At 40.3% G+C, this 14,930-nt stretch overlaps 1 protein-coding gene across 3 annotated transcripts in view; it reads right to left on the minus strand.

The window, feature by feature from the left end:
- Positions 1-864: 864 nt before the first annotated feature.
- The window catches only part of LOC143770220 (myosin-binding protein C, fast-type-like), a 214,185-nt gene continuing 200,119 nt past the window's right edge, over positions 865-14,930 (minus strand). For all 3 annotated transcript variants that reach the window (XM_077259635.1, XM_077259634.1, XM_077259633.1), the window contains 6 exons: positions 11,630-11,769; positions 11,310-11,469; positions 7,025-7,161; positions 6,670-6,856; positions 6,317-6,364; positions 865-4,070 (listed from right to left, as the gene is read on the minus strand). In XM_077259635.1, coding sequence (XP_077115750.1) covers positions 6,354-6,364; positions 6,670-6,856; positions 7,025-7,161; positions 11,310-11,469; positions 11,630-11,769 — 635 coding nt within the window. In that variant the 3' untranslated portion in view covers positions 865-4,070; positions 6,317-6,353. The remainder of the gene's footprint in view (positions 4,071-6,316; positions 6,365-6,669; positions 6,857-7,024; positions 7,162-11,309; positions 11,470-11,629; positions 11,770-14,930) is intronic.

Consider the following 14,930-nt stretch of genomic DNA (forward strand, 5'->3'; position numbering starts at 1 on the left):
CATTTTTTCATCATTTGTATACAATTAAAGGGAACCTGTCGCCCGCTGGATGATTTTGATCTATTACTATGAATGGCTAAACCAGCCTTACCTGTATACCTTATAGCTGCGGTGTAGATCTTGAGAAATTAATTTATAATGTTATATGCTAATGATTTCTTCCAGGTTCCAGGGCATGAGGTACTTGGAAGAAAACACTGCCTCCTGACTTCATTATAATGGTAGCCCCCTCCCATCAGGGTCACACTGATCGTTATGAAAACCCTGTCCGCCATGAAAACCCTGTCCGCCCTCCTATGGACAGTGTCTGCATTGATCTTCTGCGCAGGTGCTGACGAGAGTCTTCTACTGCACAGTGACTCACCGCGTCTGCGCAGAAGATCAATGCAGGTCCAATTTATGCACTGGAGCCCATCAGACTCTAGCTACACTACTGCTCCTCACTGGTCGCCTATAACTCCCATTACCAAGTTCACTGTAATCTTCACTTTCTGGTTCTGTTTCTACACCCTGAAAATTACAGAAAATACCTGATTAGCCAATCATAGGCTGCGTGGGACGGGTCACTACTGCAGCTAGTGATTGGCTGAGCAGTCGTATCCTGACACTCCTCAATGGGAATCGAAACCAGAGATGGACGGGGTCCAGGTAAGTATCACAACAGGAGGTTGGTGATAAAGGTAGTCTGAGTCCTTTGAAAACATTTTTATTTTATTTTCTTGATAACCCCTACAACCTTTGCAAGTTGAAACAATTAATTGCACCCATTGTTTGTGTTCTGTGCATGTTATGATAAGACCGACTCTTCCCATAGCATTGTCTTCTTTAATGCTTTCACTGCTACATCCCCCAAATTTGACATAAGCAAAGAGCCCACACTTTGTTTTTTTAACTTTTATTTCACAGATAACAATAATAATGCTGAGTTAAAACATTATTGTTTTTCATCTCGGAAACAACAGAAAAGCGCTCAGCAACAAAAGTTTTTAAAAATTTCTGTAACTTTTAGATGGTGATTCCCACCAGACAGAGCAACGATCGCGAACAAACACAGTTATGGTTAAAACGTCGAAATGATTACATTCATTGCTGCCACAATAGACAACGTAAAACAAGACTGTGATACCAAGTGAAATGATGCGACTGCAATAAGCCTAGGTGTCCAAATTAAATCATGACTCTATTTAGGGCTCAAGGAAAGCAGACAAAATTTGAGCAATTTTCATAAAGTGGTTGCAGACCCCATTTACTGATTTTTGTGTGTATCTGTTGTACCACATAAATCAAACGATTGTTGTCCTTGAACATCTTGATCTTGAAAACACATGAAATTGGGTAAACTATGGTGTCCAGTGAATTTGCCAAAATTGGAATTCAGCGGTTTGCTCAAATTTGGCAAAGGAATTCGATTTGCATCAAAGTTCTTTCATGAAAATCTGAGGTTCCTTATCTCTCTGTAGACCTCGAAATGTTAAAAAAAAAAAGAAAAAAATTATATTCACCTACCTGCCCACGGGTCCCTCCGCTGCCGTAGCTCAGCGCCTTTTCCTTCCTCCGACATTCTTTATCCTTTTTGGGCAACTTCACTTTGTACCACGCTGGGTACAGATTAAGCCTCTGAGCTGGGCAGTGTAGGGACAGGTAAGCAGAGAATGGAGCTTTAATACTTTTTGTTTTTACACCTTTCCTATTTTTCTACAATTCAGCAAGAATTCCACCATTTTGCTGAATTCACAAGAAATTTGCAATCAAGAAAATATTTTTTTTTTTAAATTTGAGTCTAAATCAGTTCGACTTACATAAATTCCCTCAACTCTAGCAAGTTATCACAACCTGGAAATGTCACCTTGCTTGGACTGCAGACACAAATCACAAATGTTGGATATTTTTCTCAATTGCAAATCTCCGAGATTAGCCAAATATTACGAGTCCTTAGATATCCCCTTCTTGTTATAAGCCCCCTTCCTTCAAACTTACACTAATCACAAGTTGACCCACCCACTGCATTGACCCACAGTGATGGAATCTGACATCAAACTTCTTGGAGGACCACCACAGGAGAAATAAAGCAACACATATCCTAAAATTAATGGGCAAATACATTGACATACATACTACGTAGCTCAGATTTCCTAAATAGTGTATTTGGAAATAGATTTTAAGAAAGTAGCTAGCACTTTAACTAGTTGCCCCCTTTGCTGGAGACAGGTGGTTGGCCATCTAAATTCTAAATCAGTTTTTCTTCAAATGTCCACCTTTCACAACATCCTTAGATACGCATCTAGACACACAGCTGGGTTTTATTTTTATCTTCTTACACCACATACCCAATAAGTATCAAACTATTAATACCAAATTAATTACATTGAATTCATAGGGTAATAAAGTATACAGTATGTTTCAAGCCACATAGACTAGGAAAAACCTAAATTATCCCAGATTAAAGGGAAGCTATCAGCAGTTTTTTGCTATGTAAACTGAGATCAGCATAATGTAAGGGCTGAGAGCCTGATTTCTGAAATATATCACTTACTAGTCTGAGTTTTGCTATTTCAATAAAATCAGTGGTTTATCAGCAGGAGATTATTACTGCAGGACTAGGTGTCTCCTGCCTACTAGTCCTCTTGCTCTGTGTAACCACGCCCCCACCACTGATTAGAAGCTGTCAATATACAGTGTAGTGTACACAGAAAACTACCAATCAGTGGTGTGGGTGGGGTAATACAGGGCTCAGCTATCTGAGCACTGCTAGATCTGCAAAAGAGAAAACAGTAATTGCATTAAAATGACAGTATACAGACTAGTAAGTGACACATCCCTGGAATCAGTGTCTCAACATCTACATCATGCTGCTATCCGATTACATAGCAAAAAATCCTTGGTGACAGATTCTCTTCAACACTTCTGACATCTGCCAAAATAGTTGATGGGCTTGGTAGCGTTTGTAGTCTAAACAAAGGGTGGAAACATCCCCTTGACCGTCTTATAAGAATGTAGTGATTGGTCTCTACAATATTTGCCTTGTCTTTATCTCGTCCCGGCTCATCTAGTAGACAATTTATGACCACAATCAAACACAAATCATTTCAGATGAATGACATAAAGTTCTGCTAACTTCAGATTTTTTTTTTTCGATACTTGTGTCGAAACCTCTTTAAACAGTCAACAAACTTCCAACAAACTGCATAAGTGAATAATACAGGCAAATGTAAGAAACATTGTAATATATCTTATCAGAGAAATATGCTTCTTTCTGCACCCATGAGCCACTTCTTCCGACGCTCCTACTTTCTGTACTCCTATACTCTGAAAATACAGCTCAAATCTTTCTTCATCCAAGCAACATGGGCTAAAAAGTCAGTGAGGTATCAGATTACACCTCCTTTAAATTCTATGAAGAGAGGAACGCTTAGCACAGAGAGACAGAAGAAGACAGGGCAAGCACAGGCAGATCAAGCTGCAACTTCAAGAAACTGTGCTGGATTCACAGCCACTCAGCTCAGTATAACTGTAAAATGGTGATAAAACTGGTGAAACATGCAAGATACATACAAGTCACATACATAGTGTTATTACTGATGGACACATACATGACAGATGATTCTAAAAGTGACCTGAAACAATGGGAACGTTTTAGCGAACATACCCATTGTCCTGGACTGAATTTACTTCAAAACTCAAGTAATACATAACATATATTGTACTGACTGACCTAGTTCTTTCATAAGATTCTGCCTAGAAGCCTTTGCCAGTTTAGTGCGACTAGTCTGGTTAGTTGACTGGTTTATGAGGCACACATCCAATAAAATAACAGGGTGTTAGTCCAAGGAACAGAAAGATAGAACATCAACTTAAAGCTGCTGCATGTGTGCTCTATGATAGCAGCGATGTGACAGATCGATTCAATGAATGAAACTTCTAAAACAGAACAGACCAGTCAAAAGATGTTCGGGTAAAAATACACAATACAATAGCAATGACGTAACATATGGCACAACAGAACGGGAAACGATGGAGACAATTTTCTTTCTTTTTCTTGTGGTTAAAATCCGCAAGTAACTCATCCAAAACTTGAAATGAAACATACAGAAAAAGCAAAATGAATAACATTAGTTTTTATATTTTACAAAACATGAATTTGTCATAAAGATACAATAATAATGTTATTATAAAAAGACATGTAGAAGCAGATTCATGTCAAGATTAGCCCCATAATCAATGAGGCTTATCCTCTGAATTTCTTTCAGTATAGCAGCCTTGCACCTTCATAACTCTATTAACCTTCAAAATAACCTCATATCTGCAAGTTAATAGCATTATTGGACATGACAGGTTCCCTTTAAAGACCAGTAACATACAGTACAGACCAAAAGTTTGGACACACCTTCTCATTTAAAGATTTTTCTGTATTTTCATGACTATGAAAATTGTACATTCACACTGAAGGCATCAAAACTATGAATTAACACATGTGGAATTATATACTTAACAAAAAAGTGTGAAACAACTGAAAATATGTCTTGTATTCTAGGCTCTTCAAAGTAGCCACCTTTTGCTTTGATGACTGCTTTGCACACTCTTGGCATTCTCTTGATGAGCTTCAAGAGGTAATCACCGGTAATGGTCTTCCAACAATCTTGAAGGAGTTTCCAGAGATGCTTAGCACTTGTTGGCCCTTTTGCCTTCACTCTGCGGTCCAGCTCACCCCAAACCATCTCGATTGGGTTCAGGTCTGGTGACTGTGGAGGCCAGGTCATCTAGCGTAGCACCCCATCACTCTCCTTCTTGGTCAAATAGCCCTTACACAGCCTGGAGGTGTGTTTGGGGTCATTGTCCTGTTGAAAAATAAATGATGGTCCAACTAAACGCAAACCGGATGGAATAGCATGCCGCTGCAAGATGCTGTGGTAGCCATGCTGGTTCAGTATGCCTTCAATTTTGAATAAATCCCCAACAGTGTCACCAGCAAAGCACCCCCACACCATCACACCTCCTCCTCCATGCTTCACGGTGGGAACCAGACATGTAGAGTCCATCTGTTCACCTTTTCTGCGTAGCACAAAGACACTGTGGTTGAAACCAAAGATCTCAAATTTGGACTCATCAGACCAAAGCACAGATTTTCACTGGTCTAATGTCCATTCCTTGTGTTCTTTAGCCCAAACAAGTCTCTTCTGCTTGCTGCCTGTCCTTAGCAGTGGTCTCCTAGCAGCTATTTTACCATGAAGGCCTGCTGCACAAAGTCTCCTCTTAACAGTTGTTGTAGAGATGTGTCTGCTGCTAGAACTGTGTGACATTGACCTGGTCTCTAATCTGAGCTGCTGTTAACCTGCGATTTCTGAGGCTGGTGACTCGGATAAACTTATCCTCAGAAGCAGAGGTGACTCTTGGTCTTCCTTTCCTGGGGCGGTCCTCATGTGAGCCAGTTTCTTTGTAGCGCTTGATGGTTTTTGCCACTGCACTTGGGGACACTTTCAAAGTTTTCCCAATTTTTCGGACTGACTGACCTTCATTTCTTAAAGTAATGATTGCCACTCGTTTTTCTTTACTTAGCTGCTTTTTCTTGCCATAATACAAATTCTAACAGTCTGTTCAGTAGGACTATCAGCTGTGTATCCACCAGACTTCTGCTCAACACAACTGATGGTCCCAACCCCATTTATAAGGCAAGAAGTCTCACTTATTAAACCATACAGGGCACACCTGTGAAGTGAAAACCATTTCCGGTGACTACCTCTTGAAGCTCATCAAGAGAATTCCAAGAGTGTGCAAAGCAGTCATCAAAGCAAAAGGTGGCTACTTTGAAGAACCTAGAATATAAGACAAATATTTTCAGTTGTTTCACACTTTTTTGTTAAGTATATAATTCCACGTGTTGATTCATAGTTTTGATGCCATCAGTGTGAATTTACAATTTTCATAGTTATGAAAATGCAGAAAAAATCTTTAAATGAGAAGGTGTGTCCAAACTTTTGGTCTCTACTGTATATATCCATCATTGGTAGCATCCATATGATTGAAGAGAGCGTAGAAGATGTGCGCTCAATATACAAGCTGGGGATAACTGTTTAGGCAATAATCGGGATCAAAGATAATTCTGATCCCAGCAGCATAACCCCATAGATTCTTAAGTCAATAACTGCTGTGGTAGCTGGACAGGTACTCAGGGTGGGCATCCAACCTCTTTTTTTTTAAGTTGTTTTCTATTGGATCTATGATTTCTTTGCATAGAATGTGGCTGCTGACCATTTCTCAAAGTTAAATGTGGCTTTCAGGGTAAGAAAGTTTGGGAGGCATGGTGATATATGGTACTTACTCAATGTAATTTCTTTGTTGAAGAGACCAAGACACATCTATTGGGGAACTGTATGAAGTGAGAAAAAGGAAAATTAATTAAATAAGTCAGGCCCCATCTCAGAACAGCCAAGAAGAGGACAAGAGAACTGTTGAGGTGAGGCCAAATGAAGGAGCAGAGTCTCCGACTGCTCTGAGCCATCACTCAGTAGAACAAGCCAGTACTTTGCAACTAACTGCCTGTTAGTTCTTAGACCCACAGTAAAAAAAAATCAAATGGTCCCCGACAACCCCTTTACTGAGAATTCATTAGCCTAGATATTTTGCAAGGTGGTACTGGTCAGTGTTTTTGGACTTCAAAAGATAAAAGATTACCTCTAACTTCTAGTTTGCAGTCCACCTCGGCTTCCCCCAAATCATTGATGGCTTTGCAAGTGTAAGTTCCACCATCAAAGGGACTTGGCTTCCGGATGTTCAATGTAAGGACTCCTTGGTTATGTTTCATGAGGAACTTGGGATCATCTTTAATCTCCATTTTATTTTTCATCCAGATAACTCTGGGCTAAATTAGATACACAGGATTACTTTCAAAGATCTTAAAAACAAATAGTTCTACAACAACCAAAAAACCCTTCATAAAGTCTTAGTTTCTCATTCATGTGGTAATATTTTAGTGTTAGTTTTAGTTTAGTGATTAGGTTTTTCACAAGAGATGGCTGCGCAGTCGTACCTTTGGATGACCTCTTACAGCACAATTCAAGGCTGTGCTGTATCCAGCTACTACAACCCGGTCGATGAGAGGAGTAAGGAACTTTGGAGCCTCATTCACATCCATTTCTTTGTAATCATGAGGTTTATGGATCAAGCCTGTGAAGGACAGTCATATTGTTAGATTTTGCTTCTTGGAAGCTTCTTGTGATAAACCATTTGATGGCACAGATAAAGCCCCATTTCAGTATTTTTTTTTTATTTGACCGAAAAAAATAAACTGGAGTATAAGTTTCTATCTTAGGTTTTGATTTGTTTTTTTGTATGTTTGTTAAAGATCATGTGTGTAAGTGTATCAATGGTAGTAATATACTCACTGGTCACGGTCTTCTCCCATTTTCAGCATTGCTCTGCCTTCTTCTTGTTATGATTCCTTGGCACAGAGTTTCTGGGACTCAGTGATGGACAGCTCTGTCATCCTATTCTTTGTTGGGGCATGCTGAGCTGTCAGTGTTTTGATTGAAAGCTCAGGTGACCTATCTGAGACTGGGAGGTGCAGAGATTACCACAGGTGCTCCCTGTTCTTAGTAATTGCCCTACTATTTAGGTGAGCTGTCTGGCCCAGATCACTGCCAGTTAAAAGCTTATGCTCTTTGGTGTGTGTTTGCCTGATCCCTGTGCTGTAGGTTCTGATATTCTGCTGCTGACCTTTTGGACCATGTTCTGACTACTCGTTTGTTATTGCCCCTTTGCTTCTGATCTACTGCTACCTGACCTTTGGACTGAGTTCTGGCTACCCATTTGTTATTGCCCCTTTGCTTCTGATCACTGCTGTCTGACCTTTAGACTGAGTTTTGTCTACCCATTTGTTATTGCCCCTTTGCTTCTGATCTACTGCTGCTGACCTTTGGACCATGTTCTGATTATCCATTTGTTATTTCCCCTTTGCTTATGATCTACTGTTGCTGACCTTTGGACCATGTTCTGACTACTCCTTTGTATTGCCCCTTTGCCTCTGATCTACTGCTGTCTGACCTTTGGACTGAGTTCTGACTACTCCTTTGTTATTGCCCCTTTGCTTCTGAACTACTACTGCTGACCTTTGGACTGAGTTTTGGCTACCCATTTGTTATTGCCCCTTTGCTTCTGATCTACTGCTGCTGACCTTTGGACCATTTTCTGACTACCCATTTGTTATTGCCCGTTTGCTTATTCGATATTTCTCTGGTATTCAGACCTTGGAATGTGACCTGACATATGCCTTTGTCTTTTCCCATGGTTTACTCCCTGCTCTTTTGGTACTGACCCCGAAGCGTCTGACTTCGCTGACTCACGGCCTATCCATGGGTTGTGACTAGGTCACACTTCTGGTGTCATGTCACTGCATCTGTAATCTGCTGAATTACTGTTTAGAGTGTAGGTCACTTGCAAGTCTATAAGACTCAAAGACCATCTCTAGCCTTGTTCTGAGTCTCAAAGAATTGCACTAAGAAAATTCAGAAAGTGACCTCTGCTGCAAAGAGCAAGCACTGTGATTCAGCAGGTCACAAATGCAGTGACTTGATGCCAGAGTGTCTCTGAAAACTACCATCATAAGGGCGCAGACACACGGCAGTAATACTCAAGTGAGGATCACATTGCAGTCCTTAGACTGGCACTCCGCTCTCCTGACCTAAGCGTGACAGCATATTTTTCTATGCAGCCATCAAGCTCAGGTAAGGGAGAGACAACGGCCAGTCTGAGGATTGCAATGCGATCCTCGTGATAGTATTACAGCTATCTGTTTGTGCCCTAACACTTACACCCAATCCCTAAAAAATGGGCAAATAGAAAAATATCACCAGTGTGGGGCTTTAAATAATCTGAATTCAATGAATGAACAAAAAATTGTAAACCAAAATTAGGTACAATAAAATGGCATATGAACAGCATAAAAGATAATTCCCCCATTCAGGACCCCTTCTGTCTGTGCAATTCAAATAACTATTGGCCATAAGTTTATAGGCTGACAGCTAATCCTCCCAACTTTCCCAAATTCATGAACACTTTCAGTGGAGAATGGGGAATAAGCCACTGCCAAAGGAATCTGGCAGTGAATTAACTACTGCTAGACTGAAGGATGGGCATGTTCTGCACAGTTTCAAAATGGCTACTAAGATGGTTAGTGCTGATGATGCCATCATCAGCATCACTATTCTGGTCATCTATGTGCTGGAGCTTACTTTGAACAGTCTGTGGGAGGAGGTGGTGGTCCCAGAGGAACAGGTGGAAGCAGAGGAGGATGCGGAAGGGATAACAATATCTCTAAATTCTAGACTGTCTTTGTGCCTTCTTGCTGCACTATCTGCAACATGATGCCCATATTGTTAGGATTAGAAATAGTGCTGAATACTGGGTTGCCACTCTGTTAGATGCATAGTAAAAAAGTACATTTTGCCAGAGATGCTTGTTCCCCTTGGAAAGAGACAGACGAATGCTGGAGAATCGAAACATGCTTGTAGACAATCTTAAGAGTGGTTTTCCTCAAGACAGCAGTGAAGCATACAATGTGCATCGCAGTTATACACTTCCAACCCTGGGAATGTCTAGTCTTTAGTGATGCGCGAGTGTACTCGTTGCTCGGGATTTCCCGAGCGCGCTCGGGTGACCTCCGAGTATTCATGACTGCTCGGAGATTTAGTTTTCATCACGGCAGCTGAATAATGGAAGAGTGGCCTGAGCTCACCTGTCACACCTTGGAGTTTTTATCATACCTGGCAGCTAGCTTTCTCTTAGAACGTGTCTTCAGTGCTTCTGGTGGTGTCCTGATGGATAAGTGCATCAGGCTGTCCCCTGAAAGTACTTTCATCAAGATGAAAAAGTCATGGATCTCCAATGACTTTTGCACCCCAGTCCCAGACTGGGCAGACAATGTAATGGTGTTGTTTTTAGTGCCATGCATTGATCTCGCATTGTTGAAGTCTGTGACACCTTTGTCATGGCTTCTGTGCCTCCTATCGTTATTGCTGCTGATGTTACAAACATTTTTTTTAAATGTGGAGACTCCAAGTTTGGTCTCCATCTAGTGGGTTGCTTGTAGTGGAAGGGGTTTCTTAATTGAAACTTAAATTCAAAGCGCTAAATGCTGGCCCAGACCCTGATACCTCGTGCAAGTCCCATGGCTCACTGCTGCTGTATCATTATCAACTTTGTACTGTGGGTCAATTGATGTTACTTTCCCTGGTGTCTGCCCCTCATTTTGTAAATGCTTGGACTCCAAGTTGTGTCTCCTTCATGTGTGTTGCCTGAATTAGGCCGGGATCACACACACAGCGAGATAAGGCCGAGTCTCGCAGGTTAAAACCAAGCTCTGGCACCGGCACTCCAGAGCGAAGTGTGCGGCCGCATAGCAATACATGGAGCCGCATGCTCCGCTCCGGAGTGCTGGTGCCAGAGCTTGTTTTTAACCTGCGAGACTCGGCCGAATCTCGCTGTAGTGTGACTCCGGCCTTAGGCACATCTCCCAGACCACCAGGCCTACACCTGTCACTCATCCACCTGTTGCTGATCAATGTTTCCACTAGAAATGCTGGTTCAAGCCTTGTTCCATGCATCCATGCTGCACAATTATACTATTTGTACTGTGGGACAATTGATGCCACTTTTCCTGATGTCTGCTCTTAATTTGAGATGTTTGGGAAGATTTTTGGCCACTTTTAAGATGTTGTCTATGCGTTTTGTTTTTCCTCCTATTGAATTCAATGGGATTTGGGTATGTTGGACAAACCATTCGGCAAACATGGGGATGTTCGCCGAACCAAATCGAACCTTGAAACGATCACTCATCTCTACGTGCTATCCATGTACAACACAGACTTCTCACGGATTCATTTGAGCACTGCATAACATTTCCTTATTCTGAGGGGCAATGGATGGGGGACACTAGTGCAGGAAGAGGCCCAGGACAGGGGATGTTATAATAGAAAGGGGTACAAAATGGGGGACATTATGCCAGAAAGGGGCTGGAGATAAAAGATGCTATTATAAGATGGAGGCCATAGTAAGGGAAACTATTACAAGAAACAGCCAAGAGAAGGTAAATTATTACATCGGGGTGAACACATATGTTATTATAGGATCAAGAACACTACAAGGACCATACATCTGACCAACATGTACTTGGGGGGTCCAGGCCCAAATTTTGCAGTTGAGCCTATCGGACTGTAGTTACGCCACTGTAAGGAAGCACACATCTGTAGGGTAGGTCCAATACATTTGAAGAGTCACATTGATAGATATGACCCATTTAATCTTTATTTCCCACCTACCGGTTTTCTCGATGATGGCTCTGTTCTTGGAAACACCTGGATTTTCACTCAAACCAACAATGTTCTCACTGTAAACTCTAAAGTAATATTCATTTCCCATGATCAAATCGGAGACTGTGCACCGTGGCTGACGATTGTGCTCATATACAGTGAACCATTCCTGGAAAGGAATCAATGAAGAATTCTTAGAGTGAAGATTAAGATTACAATAAGCACTTGGTATAGGACCACAATTATGGAGTTAAGCAAGGATGATATATCCAGTAAGAGTCTAAAAGCAACTTTCAAGTAATGTGATATTAAAAAAGAAACCATCTTACCATTGTTTTCTTGTCAGCTTTTTGGATGCTATAGCCTGTAATTTCTGAGTTTCCATTGTCCTTGGGTGGTTGCCATTCTACAAGAGCATTAAAGCCCCAGACCTCTTTGACCATCACAGCCTGTGCAGGACCAGGTTTATCTGTGTGGGGAGTGGAAAAAATTAGTATTGGCAGTATGTCCTAATGTTGTCTGTCTCAAAACGTATCCAGAATATACCATTGATGGCCTTTGTTTAGATAATTCATTAATGTATGATCAGTTAGGGTTCGAGATCATAAGCATTAGGAAAAGAAGTGGATCAACCAGCTGCAAATCAACTTAGAGTCGGACAGGCAGAGCCATTTTAGGATTCTACAGTCTACGCATTGAAGGTCAGAGAGCACAACTTATTACATATAGGGATATAAAGGACTAATTTTAATTGGTGGACTTCTGCAAAACTCAAGAACATTGAAAATGGGAGTTGAAGCCTAAGATTGCAAATAATAATCCAATGCTAGGGAGGTGCTGTAGCTGTATAGTCAGTGTGATACTCAGTGTGGCTGAGAATGGGATATACTGCACTAACAGGACCTAAATAACAGTCTTTTTTATTGTTCTTCATATGCTGCAAACAAAAGGGCAATTTAATACCCCTCTGTTCTAATTTTGCTACTGAAGAAAACTCCTGAAATCAAGGCTTGTGTTTTATTTTGAGAATAGATGATGTACAATAACAAATTATATTGTGATACCGTGTTAGCCAGAAAAATCGATGTGAATACTTTTCTGCCCAATGATGACTAAAGTATTTTCGGAGAGATACTTTTATTGGCTAACCAGAAAGTAATATATGTTTGCAAGCTTTCCAAGCACAGAGGCTCCTTCTTCAGCCAGGATTACAAATCAATTAATAAGATAAAGGCACAACATTTAAGGGATACTACAGTAGGACATATGTTCATGAGGTGGGAGGGGTGATGCTTTGGCTTATCTTTAGAAGGTATCATATCCCAATAAAGAGATACATTTTTCATTTCTATTTGAGAAGCCATTACTACTTTATTTTCAAAACAGTAGCATGCCTGTTTTTTTCTCCCTAAAGAAAGGGATAATTTTTGTACAGCTTGTGAAAAACTATCACTTCTTCATTTAGCAAAGAACAAGGCTCTTGATAATCCCCAAATGTGAATAATTTTTGCACCAAACCATGTAAAAATACCACATTTTATGTTTGCATCACCTATGTATAAACACCAGACAGTCATATCTATGCCCTCTAGATGGGGTAATTTTTAGTTTAAGTAGCCTACACAGTCTGATACTGCTGTGTGTGGTTAAATAGGCTACCAATGCCTCATAGCAAAAATATTTGTTGTGAATTCAATATTTGGGAAAAATTCAGTGAAGCTGGCAATTCAAATATTAAAATATCTTCTCATGTCTAATAAAGACACAACCCCTTCAGGGTAAGTTCACACTACACACTTTTTCAGCAGCAAAACCTGATCTCTTGACAAGATAGAAGCTGCAGAAAAAAGCATGTTTTCCTTGCTTTTTTGTCACGGTTAGATTTGTCTCTTGTGGCTGCTGATAAAGTTTAGTGGTGAGAAAAAAATGTCGTATTCTATTGAATCAGGTTTTGGCACAAAAACCGCAGCAAAACCCGATACCTACGTTTTTGATGCTTTTTTTCCCCACCCATTTATTTCAACGCTGAAAAAAAAAATGCACCAAAAACGCTGAAAGAAGTGAAATAAAAAAAAACACGCAAAGCACAAAATCCTGATGACAAAAAAAAACAAGCTGTGTGCATGAGATTTCTGAAATCTCATAGACTTTGCTGGTACTGTAAAACGCAGCTGAAAATTTGCATTAAAAAAATGCTGCAAAAACTCCTAGTGTGAACTTAGCCTTATGGTAGTGTGCAGCCTAGCACTCATTTTCATCCGTATGGCTAAGTCACATGCTGGTCACTACAGTTTAAAAACAGTGGTGTCCTATGAGAATCACAGAAAGTCAAACAAAAAGTGAATTGGAGTCCACACATAAGAACTTGTATGGTTCAGAGAGTCAAAGTGGCGTCACAAGATATAACAAAAAGACTAGATCAGATAATTCACTAATCAAGCAGGCAATAGGAAAAGTAACTCTATTACCATTTACCTTATGTACATTACTATTGGTGTAAACTATAAAACATTTTAAGAGTACCTCCTATGATACTATTTTTCTTTCCTAGAAACCGCACCCCTAATGTCGATGGGCTGTGTTTAGGTATTGCAGCTTATTTCCATTCAATTGAAGGTCTGAGCTATAATGTCAGGCAGACATAAGAGATAAGAGTGGTGGTATTTCTATAAAACAAAAAAATTGACATGCTTTGGACAACCCCTTTAAATAGGGAAAACATGCAGAAGAATGTCTGTTTTTGGACCTAGCTCCTCCCTCCTCCATACCCCTTTTCCATAGAACTTTATGATCACCAACTGTCATCTCCTATCTTAGTAATGAGAAAATGTGCATTCACTTAAAACAAATTTTATCTGTGAAATGAAAATGTTAAGAATGTCTGATCATTCCAGGAAAGAAAGAAAGAAACAGATTAATTTCCCTTTTTACATGTACTATTATTTTGTGAACAAAAAAAATATTTAGAAGACAGTTTATTTTTAAGCTAATTTTTGGACCAAACGCTAACATAGCCATAAAGAAATCTTTGTATAGTCTACCAAAGGATGAAAGGGGCACTCTCTGTCCTGTAAAAAATGTCTTTATTCATACATAATAAAAACATGGATACAGGAGGGCGGGTGACATATAGGATGACGGCGGTTTAGCATCAAATTGATGCTTCAGTGGCTAATTTTTGGACCAGAGGCTAACATGGCCATAAAGCAATCTTTATATAGTCTCCCAAAGAATGAAAGGTGGCATTCTCCGTCCCGTAAAATCATCTTTATTCAAACATTATATAAAAAAGGAAGGATAGAGGAGGGCGGGCAACATATAGGACAATGGCAGTTTTGCATCAAATGGACACTTCAATTACTAATTTTTGGACCATTAGCTAATATGGCCATAAAGCAATCTTTATATAGACTTGCAAAGGATGAAAGGTGGCACTCTCCATCCTTTAAAACATCTGTATTCAAACGTTATAAAAAAGATGAATATAGGAGGGCGGCTGTCATGAATCCCAATGGCTAGGGATAGCACAGGACAAGCAAAGTACAAATATATTACGGACGAGCTCTAGGGTGATGGAACCTGGGCTGACCGCTGCCCTACGCCTGACAAGCGCAACTAGAGATAGCCAGG

This window comes from Ranitomeya variabilis, chromosome 4, assembly GCF_051348905.1.
Source record: "Ranitomeya variabilis isolate aRanVar5 chromosome 4, aRanVar5.hap1, whole genome shotgun sequence".
Taxonomy (NCBI): domain Eukaryota; kingdom Metazoa; phylum Chordata; class Amphibia; order Anura; family Dendrobatidae; genus Ranitomeya; species Ranitomeya variabilis.